The sequence below is a fragment of the Bacillus rossius genome, chromosome 5 (assembly GCF_032445375.1).
Source record: "Bacillus rossius redtenbacheri isolate Brsri chromosome 5, Brsri_v3, whole genome shotgun sequence".
In the NCBI taxonomy this organism is placed as follows: Eukaryota; Metazoa; Arthropoda; class Insecta; order Phasmatodea; family Bacillidae; genus Bacillus; species Bacillus rossius.
Window position 1 is genome coordinate 2,626,628 of NC_086333.1, and position 10,804 is coordinate 2,637,431.

Consider the following 10,804-nt stretch of genomic DNA (forward strand, 5'->3'; position numbering starts at 1 on the left):
CAAAACACCACCACTTCCATCCCAACCAACCAAACAACGTAGCTCCACAATCAATACAGCCGCAAAAACGTACCCTCACTATCTCCACCACCGTCAAAGCCCATCGATGTAAGACCTTCACCGATGTAAGAGCCCATCGACGTAAGAACTCCACCGATGTAAGAGCCCACCGCGTAAGAACTCCATCGATGTCAAAGCCCATCGATAAAAAAAATAAATCCACCGACGTAAGAACTCCATCGATGTAAAAAAAACGCATCAGTGTAAAACGCATCGGTGTAAAAAAACGCATCAGTGTAAAACGCATCGGTGTAAAAAAACGCATCAGTGTAAAACGCATCAGTGTAAAAAAACGCATCGGTGTAAAACACATTAGTGTAAAAAAATTCTTGCACCGACGGAGGTGCATAAAACCACCACTGCCATCCCAACCAACCAACCAAGAGAGCGCAGCAACGCAACCAAAGTAGGTGCATAAAACCACCACTGCCATCCCAACCAACCAACCAAGAGAGCGCAGCATCGCAAACAACGAGGATGCATAAAACAACCACTGCCATCCCAACCAACCAACCAAGAGAGCGCAGCATCGCAAACAACGAGGATGCAAAACACCACCACTGCCATCCCAACCAACCAACCAAGAGAACGCAGCATCGCAAACAACGAGGATGCAAAACACCACCACTTCCATCCCAACCAACCAACCAAGAGAGCGCAGCACCGCAAACAACGAGGATGCAAAACACCACCACTGCCATCCCAACCAACCAACCAAATAAGCACCACGAAACAGTGTGTAGGTGCATGAAGAAAATGAATCGCACCACGAAACAGCGTGTGTGGGTGCATGAACAAAACAAACCGAACCATGAAACAGTGTGGAGTGCAAAAAATCAAGGAAAAATAGCACCAGAAAACCATAAATCTAGGTGCAAAAAAATAAACAAAAAAATAGCACCACGAAACAGTGTAGGTGCAACAAAATTACAACGAGCGGACTCAGGAAACCAACGATGAAAAATCCATCGACGAAGGCTATGTACACCAAATCAACAGAGACATGGGTGGCTACCAAGAGGCAAACTCTAGTCCCATACTCGTACATCACGGTACAGATTCCCGTCAGGGTCTTCTTCTCGGCTACCACAACAGCCTGGGACACCGTCAGAGAACACTGCGCGAAACGTACGAGCACAGACACCAGTTTCAACATTTCATGTTATTAGTTCAGTTGCTTTTTTTTTGTGGAAGGAAAAAAATACCTTTTTGCTATCAAATTCATTTTTGCATAAATACTGCGGTATTGTTAAAATAACATTAACCATTGTACCCATATGGTAATGTGTGTATACCATCATCACATATTCGCCGCTTATCATCGTGCCATGAGAGTGCCAATTTATTCGTACATTCTGTATATAATGTCATTTGGTGCGACCTTATGGACCGGACGTTTACACGCTTCTCGGTGTGCTGCTCCAGGACCTCGAGAAAATCTTCAAATAATATTTTATTTTTCACTACACATTTCTGAATTCCTTTTGCTCTCTTTGTAATCGTTTCCCCATATCTGTACATATATAATTTAGCTCTGAGGCCGACAAACTCCTCCATCACCATGCCATTGCACTCATCCTTGAACTTACCCACCACTTTTTTATTGGTGGGTGAGTAGCAGGGGTGGTCAATGGGATACGCGCTCGTATCAAATACACTCATGAGCGCAGAGTCGTCGGCCAGGTCCTGGTAGAAATTGCGCGTTTTGATTTCGTAGATGAAACTGTCCGTGTCCATGTACACCAGCGTGATGTTGTTTTTATATCTTGTCTTCATCACATCATAGTGGAAATCGTACATCAATGTCTTGGACAAGTCCAGAACCGAGAACCCCGCATATATAGGGCGATCAAGATAAATTTTCTCATGTTGGAGTTTTATTAGCGACAAGTCTTCGTCCAAAATGGTTTGGTCCTGGAACGCTGGCTTGATAATCACTTTTCGGAGCCTCGCCTCGCTGCATACGAGTTCCATACGCTGCCGCTTGAATTTATTCTCTATAAGCTTGCCAAAGCAGGAATTATTTGCCAGCTTGAAAAACTCCTTCTCAAAGTCATTGCTAGCATGTTGTCCCTTAAATGTATTTTTTTCAATATAGGACTTCATCCAGGCACGCTGCTTGAATTCCAGGACTCTGTGTACCTTCTTAATTCACAGTCTGTGCTGGAGAGCTTGCTTCAGGTTTCTATAATGAATTAAATAATTTTCCTTATGCTCGAAAGTTGTCATTAATTTAGTTTGACTCGAGCCGGGCGGGCACTTGTTGACGGGGAGGAACGGCAGATCTTTGTGGTCCTCGTGGAGGGCAGACGGATACTCTACATCGACTTCAAGGATGTAGCCCGTCTGCCCCTCGTCAGGTATCGACATCACGTCAATGTCCGTGCCCACCCACCTGAAGCTTCTGACTGGCAGCGGCAACGACATGGCCCATCCGTAGAGGTTGTTGGCGTCCAGATAGAGTATGTGCTTCGACGACTGGCTGGGATCGTAGGTGCGGGGAAGGCAGACGTTGTTGGACCTTGCAGTGGTGCTTGACCACTTGTGCCACCCCGCCCCTGATCCCAGCTTCGACGAACATGTACATATCGTAGTCGGTCATCAACTCCAGCTGTACCTGCGTCTGTTTCAACATTGCGTCGAACGTGAACCCTGGGGAACTGACGTAGTGACTGCAGTCAAGCCCGTACGTGTCGAGACAGAGCTGACGAAAGTTCTTGAAAACGTCTACAAGAAGCAGCACGTCCGTCTTTAAATATACGTCGCTGTAGTCACCCAGGGTCACACAGCCGAACTTGTTCCACACTGCCTGCGCATGCTCGTAATCGGCAGCGCTGACATTGCTGTCATTTAATATATTGTAAAAATCTTCCTTTGCAGGCAGTTGTGGCTCGTCCAGTTTATCCCAGCTGGAAACATAATCATAAGGGAATATACCCTTTCTCGTGACGAGGGACATTTCTTCTGTTGTGAAATACTTTGAAGTCTCTTTGAATTTGTCGGCTGGCAGGTACGATGCAAGGGACGCGAAACTGTGAGCCATGAACCTGAAAGTATCGATAAACTGTACGGAGAATTTTTCGCCCTGACTTTTCGAAAATGTTATCATTTTTTCCTGCGTGTGGGGAATCATGAATATTTCCTTGTTGTCGTAGCCCAGTTTCTTGATGATGAACTTCTCATCATAGCCCAGATTGTGGAAGTACACAACAAGCTTCTTGGGTCGCCTGCGCAGAAGGTTGCAGCTGTTGCAGGCGGCACCAAGGTACTTTCCACTGAAGTGGTCGTGGTCCTTGACTTTATAATTATCAGCCGTAAATACTGTATTACAGTAGCAGCACTGTTGGGCTGCGGTGAATCTGGCATACCCTTGAGCCGTCAGCGACGTCATGGGCAGCCTCGTCTCGTATATTTCCTTCACCTGATTCCCAATATTGACTATGTCCTCCACGAATTTTGCTTCAGCATCGGGACCCCTGTATAGCATCGGCTCTTGCGGCAGCGAGGTGGTGAGTGTGGCTGGGATCACATCATTATCCACCTTGACATATATGCAATAACTATAAGCTTCGTGCTTCTGGTAGGCCTGTGTGCTTGATTGCTGGGGGTCCGGCTGGCATGATGAGATGGACACGAGCATGGCCTCAAAGTCTGCGTATACGACGATGGGCATCTTTGTCATGTGGTGATAGTTTTTGAATTCCATGACAGGGGGCTGGCCGTTCTTGTCTGGCTTCGGCATCTCGACGCGCACAGGAGCATGGGTGTTGCAGAATTTCTTGTGCGCGTCGAGACACTGCTGCCCTGTCAGCCCCGAATCTCGTGTCAAATCGTGATAGTACGTGAAGCATCTCTTGCAGACATGGATTTTGTGGTCATGGGCAGTGATCTGAGGCCTGACGAGTCTTGAGAAGTTCTTAATATAGCAGAAATGAGAGTTCCTATCTTCGGACGTTAGCAACAGGAGGTCGAAATGATGACGTTTTTCTTCCTTCCCCACACGCATTGGCGCGATCTTGTTGTCCTCGTCAATGTTGTAGACGTTGACAGACACTTCGAGATTGTTCCTCTCAAATACTTTGATTTGGTGGAGGGGGGTAGGGAACTCCAATCCTGAAAAATCAAATTTGTTTTCAAGCTCAATGTAGTGCTTGTCCACATGTTGGGGACTCACCCCCTCCACGTACCGCACCAGTATGGCCCACTTGAAGCACTCGTTGTCTTCCAGGTTCTTAGGGTTTATGCACGCTTCACGGTTCTTGATGACAGCAAGCAGATCAATGTAGGAGGAGACTCGAAGAGGCACTAACTTGTTGAAACGGAGCTGAATTTTCTTTACTGCAGACAGAGTCCACCCCGAGCCTTTACTGACATATTCGTCTTCCTCCCTACATATTTTCTCAATTCATTCTGTTACTGCCTCTTCAATGTCGCTCTCTTCGTAGATGGGTATATTCTTCGTCTTGAACGCCCTCTTGTCTACACCTTCATCGAAGGGAGCGGGCTTGGCATAATCACATTCAAGCCATACATTGAACTTCACTGGGCCATTTTCACGTACTTCCTGGGAAATGCGATTTATCAAGTTATTTTTCATTTCGCCCAGGTACGTGCAAATGTCTTTTGTCGCACCATTGTTGACTGCCACTAAGGTCTTTAAATTTCTGCGGAACGCGCTCTCTGCCTCAACGAACCCGGTACCGCCTGCCTCCAAGTCAACCTGAGCCTGGTCAGGCACTTGCGCCTCCAAGTCTCGCTGTGCCTGGTCGGGCACACTCGCCACGTATTGCGGACGAGTGCTGGGGCCGGGCTGTTGCAGGCCAGAGGGCTCGGCCGTGCGACATCTCTTGGGAGCCAGGCCATTGCACGTCTTGATGTGCACAAACAGATTATCTTTACGTGTGAATTCGCCCTGGAACTTTATGCATTTATAGCTAATACATCCAGGATTGAATGAGCACTGGCTCTTCTCGTGGCGTCTGGCATGGTGGCTATGTTCAAATTGCTGCCCGCAGTGAATGCACCTCAAGCCTGTGCTGTGCTCGATGGTGCCCTCGCATGTTCTGATGTGACGAGCCAAACTATCTTTGCGGCTTAGTGTCATACCGCAGATATGATATTGGCTTGCTGCATTACAGCCAGGATTAGCTGCACACACTTTCTCGTGCCGTCTAGCACTACGGCTAGCTGAAAACAATTTGCCACAGAAAGCACACCCATTCCCTGGTGGTTTTGGTGCACATACCTGTGCTGACCCCGATGTCGAGGGCTGGACGGCTCCCGATGTCGAGGGCTCGGCCATGGACGCAGTCCTCTTCATGATGAAGTCTGTAACACCAACGGAAAAATTATAGCAACAGGAACATCATAATTATCACACAAACACACACAAACAAATACATGTGCATAAATACAACCACACACACACACAAAACATCAGAAACAAGCACACAAACAAATACACGTGCATAAATACAACCACACCTACACACAAACGAAATACACTAGCAAAAAGACAGCTACACGCACGCAGAAACAACTACCCACGCATTAAAAAAATTAAATTCAACTTACCAGAAGAACACAGGAACGACTCTGTGTGTACTGCACGCACGCACAACGAGGAGGGCTGGAACGCCGTACAGCACACAGGAACCTGTAACACAGAAAAGAGACCACCTGGCTTAGCACTCGAAATTTTTTTTTTTCAAGACAGCGCAAAGACACTGATGTCAAAATTTTATGTTTTATGTACTGACCGGAATCGAAGAGGAACGGTGCAGGACTCCAGAGGGCAGACAGGCGTTCTCCAAGCGGATCACACTGGAGAGTAGCTCGACGCAAGGAGAAGCACTGAATACCTGCAAACACATACAGTATTTTTACGTAAATGCACTACAATAGTAATTTACTCGTAGTTTTTTTTGTATATTTTTGTATTTAGTTTTTTTAATAATTTTTTTTTCTATTTTTTATCAAACAATTTTTTTTTCTATTTGATTATGATAGCAAGTGCGCGTGCATCTGTTATTTATTTTTTTGGGCCAGGCGAGGGGGCAGGCAGGTCGACTTGAGCGCCCCATGCGGCGGTGCGCGGTACCTAGCCAGACGTAAGCTGCAGGGCGCGACGGAACCATCGCTCAATGCACGTGGACGGTCAGGAGCGCGGGGGGAGGGTAGGGTCCGCACGCGCCGAGGATGAGGGGGGGGCAGTCCATCCTTGAGGAGGGAGGGGACTGCTCCGCGCACCACGGGTGGGGGCTGAAGCAGGGAGGGGACGCTGTGCGCGCGCTGCCCGTCGGTAGGACACGGGTGTGCACGGCATCCATTTTGTTTCGAGCTAAGTCGTTTATGCATGAATAATAACTAACATGTATGCCAGGGAAAAATATTATTAAAAGATGAAATATACTGCACCTGATGGTACTAATAATTTCGACTTGAAAAAATTGTAATAATCACGACTCTACAATAGTAATACTGAAACTAACGAACGCAGGCTCTAAACAGTTCCACTCGCACACATCATCTAAGCAGTACCAATCTTAGACGTGAAAAAATAAACACTCTCACAAATTACGAGACGGAAATTGTAATAATTTCTTAAACATTTTTCGAAAACAGCCGATTGCTATGCCTATAGCCCGTCCCACTCTTAGATTGCAGTACACGGCTTATGGCGCGCGCTGTTGCCAAATCTCTAACACATTACGAATTTCAGGAGATCAGTGTCTTTGTGATTTGGATCGAACATGAAGCATTTTAAGAAATCATATCGTAATTTATAATATTTTATACTATTACACATATAAATTTGTAATAATGCCACTTTTATGTAAATTTCAAATAAAAACTACCTATTGTAGACGAAAATTTCTTATAGTTTTCTTTTCTGTTCTAAAAATCCCATATATATATATATATATATATATATATATATATATATATATATATATATAACATTTTCATGGGCCCGATAAATGCCGTATTTTTGGACAAGTCGTGTCCAAAATGATAAATAAAATACGGTAATGGAAATTCTCGGTCGAGTAAGTTATGGGAAAAATCCGAACAATTGGTTCGAAATGGGGAAGATTTTTTGAAAAACAGAAAAATCGCAACAACTCCAATAATATGAATAATATCGCATCCGTTTTAACGTATGATAACTCGGATTACCTAATGCCGAAAAAGTTTTCTAAATACATTTTTGATACGACCAGCCATAACTGCATGGGTTCGAAAAAAAATTTCACCGGACAAAAAAAACGTAACTGCCTTAGTAGACACCTTATCAAATCTGTTTAAATTGTTTGTAATAATATCATAATTATTTTCCAAAACTTTGTCTAAAACAATGTTTGATAAGATGCTTGGTGTTGAGAAGGATAGAAAAATAATTAAAAATTTTGTACCATGATCGCTATTGAATTCCTTCGTATTTATTTCATACATTTTACATATTATGTTCAAGAATCGATTATAATATTTTTTGTTGACTAAGGAAGCCATGTATTTGAAATTGCTTGTAGGACAGAACCCCACTTATCTAAACGCACGACCCTGTTTCCTCTTACGACGGCAGCGCGCGCTCTTGTACTGATAAGACACATATTTAACAGCTATGTCCACGGAAACTGTAGAAGCAATTGAGATGGAGCTGCTTTTAAAAACTAATTCAATTCATTGTGAACATTTTTCTCGCTTTCGTCCCCCATCTATCTTTAATATAAAAAAAATTTTCCGCGGGTCAACGTTTTGATGTGTCAGTTTGTGAGAAAATGCATTTCAATATATTAAAAAAATTATTTAAGTGAAACCTGTACAGTTTTTGTCTTAACATTTGTTCGGTGGCGTCCTAAGGCAATAATTTACTAATAAAAAAATCTGAATGAAATACACATGTAGGTTTTCTTTTTTTGATGTGTAACATATCGGAATACTTCAAAACAGTTCGCAGCGAATAAGTTATGTTTTTTAATTTTTGCGGACACTTAAAATATTGTTAAGTATTCAAAATAAGCATTGCCTGATGCGTATTTTGATTCTATACAATATGAAAAAAAGCTTGGTCCAAAAATTAAAATTTTAAATTTCGTTTGATATTTGGCAACAACGGACGAAGAAACAAGGACAGTGCTAACGGCAATCGGCGTGTGTTAGAGAGAGAGAGAATGAACCCATTTACTTCCACACTGCAATCTAAGAGTGGGATGCTCTTATAGTGCGTACTTTTATTTTCCCTACGCTCTCTCTCTGCCGGCCGGCTGGCCGGGGAGCCAGCGGGCGTCGCGTCAGCCGTGCGTGCTCGCTCGGGTGTTATCACCACGTCACGTACTAGCTGGCTCAGCAGCGGCCTTCACCCAGTGGCCAGCTGTTAGGCTTGCTGACTGAGTGAAGGACGCAGCGAAGGTGTACACACACGCGAGACCGTAATGTAAAAGTTAAAAAATTTACAGTTCGGAAAAATTTCAAAGTTGGAAACGTTTGGAAAAATTTCAAAGTTAAAATATACGGAGAAGTACTTACCAAGCTGCTGGAGTTGTAGATACAGAAATAGTCGCAACGAAGCTCGAACGGGAACATGCGGTGACGGTGGCAAGACCAAAAGTGAAGCCCCCGTCGTCTCACACGGCAATTTATAGGCAAATTCCCCCCTTGGTCACAGGCTCAAGCCAATCAGGATGCGTGGGAGCCACTGCGATGTCAGCGCGATTTTTCGCAAATGGGGGAGGGGTCGAGGGGGAGGATCGAGGGGAAAGGTGGGAAGGGATTTGCATGCAAGGGTTAGTGCGATTTGAAATATACGGGAGGAGAACCAGGTGGAAAAATTGGGTGGGATGTAGGGGAAATCGGGAGGGAGGCTGACAATCCCTGCCTAGGGCCGATGGCACAGTGGGGATATTCACTAGCCAATCAGAATCACTCAGCTCCTGGCAGCTGGAAGATTCACCACGATACCCACTTTGCTCCAAAGGAAAAAATATACTAACTTATTGAAAAATATATAAATTACGTTATTTTATACGAATTTTTTTTCAACACTTTCATATTTAAATACCTGACTGTAAAATACCATTTTTGTAAATTTTATGATTACCTTTTCAACCGCAAATTATTATTTTGTAAACGGAAGGAGAATTAAAAAGTCATTACAATAGTTTTAACTTTTTTTTTTATTACTTCAAAACGTCTAACAAGGCGGAGAGTACAGAACACAGGGCGCTACAAATGGTTTTTACAGAATCAAATTCGTAACAGTCCGTAGCATTATCGCTGTAGATCTGCGGCGCATCGACGCTCACTCCACGTTTCTTGATGCTGCGGCGACGAGTTGCCGGTTCGAGTCTGGGAGAGGGTCGACGTCGAGTCCTAGTCTTGGGATTGGAAGCCTTGGGTTCCGGTCTGGGCAGGTCGCTGCGCTTCGAAGCGGCGAGTTTGGACAGGTCGCTGTGTCTCGTAGACACAGGTTTGGGCTGCTCACTGCTGCCCGGGGTGTCTGGGTCGATACCGCTACAGTCTTCTGACGTGCAGTCGGATGCGTGTAGAGTTGTACCGAGAATTTCTTGCTTGGTGCATGGAAGAACGGTTGTGGGTCTGAGGTTAAACACGACGCACGTATCCTGACCGGTACAGTTTATTTGTTGTTGTGATGGCTCATAACAGTGTGGCGAATGGGCCATTAGGAAATGCAAGACTCCACCGTAACATATTTCCGTATATGTGCGTAAATTTTCTTCTTCGTCCTGAAAACTGTATTCAAAACAGCTGTAGTCTGGTTTCGCACTCAGGTACTCGGTTTCCGGGTTAAACGACGTCATCGTGTCCGAACGTCAACTGATTGATAGAGCATGGTTTTCGAGTTATTTATACTAAAATTACAATTCGGGTGTGCCAATATTTAAATAAAACAAATTTATTCGCACTGCTGCGAGTGCCATTTCTGCATTTGCCGCGAGTTTGTGCAGGCACAGACACGTTCAAACTTGTCGTTTGGATGCTTAGCTTCGTACATTGAACAGAGTTTGCGCAGGGAAGGACAGCCATATTCATCCTGCAAATCTACGATTTCAGCTGCTCCGTCGTCACACAGTTCTCGTAGCCATTTCTTCTGTTCAGGTCCGGCGATGTAGATTATACCACGTGGATTTTGCAGTAGTAAATCCTCGATAGTGTTTTTGACTTGGTGGTACGGAATTTTCCCTTCGTCCCACTCCATGCCGTGATAATATTTACATAACCATTCGTTCGACCATTTGCTTTTTTCGTCTAGTAGTTTCCAAGGATACGGAGGTCCGAAGCTGCAGGTTCGAGTCCAGCCGTCGTGATTGATGCCAATTTCCTTGAGAACAAAGCCGTTTTGGCTCTGGAAACCCTGCATGTTACAGTACATCCTGAAACCAACTGATGATGTAATGATACATGCAGTCGTATTTATATCTAGTTCAATATTTTCACGAGACCTGAAAACGCATCGTAATTAATTACTCTGTCGTGTAGGATTAGACAGTACGCCATTGTGAGTGGCGGTACGTCATCTTTTGTGGAAATTTACAATCGACAATCAATCATAGAACTGCGAATCGATTCGTCTTGTTTGCTCACGTCAAATACGATTAGTGGAGCCATTGATTTGTATGTGTCTGGACTCAGGATCGGGTGCGATTCTCGTCCGTGGTACGAAGATTGGAACTGCGTGTACATGTGGTACGGCAAGGATATACCGCCGTTTTCAAAATCAATG

At 44.5% G+C, this 10,804-nt stretch overlaps 1 protein-coding gene across 1 annotated transcript; it reads right to left on the reverse strand.

Annotated features, from left to right (window-relative positions):
- Window positions 1-1,298: 1,298 nt before the first annotated feature.
- On the reverse strand, window positions 1,299-8,632 carry LOC134532334 (zinc finger and SCAN domain-containing protein 10-like). Its single transcript, XM_063368755.1, has 4 exons — window positions 8,590-8,632; window positions 5,820-5,921; window positions 5,635-5,716; window positions 1,299-5,388 (listed from the first exon to the last, which is right to left on the reverse strand). The coding sequence occupies exon 4, from the start codon at window positions 5,378-5,380 to the stop codon at window positions 4,466-4,468; it is 915 nt and encodes a 304-aa protein (XP_063224825.1). The 5' UTR covers window positions 5,381-5,388; window positions 5,635-5,716; window positions 5,820-5,921; window positions 8,590-8,632; the 3' UTR covers window positions 1,299-4,465.
- Window positions 8,633-10,804: the final 2,172 nt, after the last annotated feature.

Bases quoted from the DNA above. Each gene is read 5' to 3' on its own strand.
- LOC134532334 (XM_063368755.1), bottom strand. From the start codon at position 5,380: ATGAAGAGGACTGCGTCCATGGCCGAGCCCTCGACATCGGGAGCCGTC.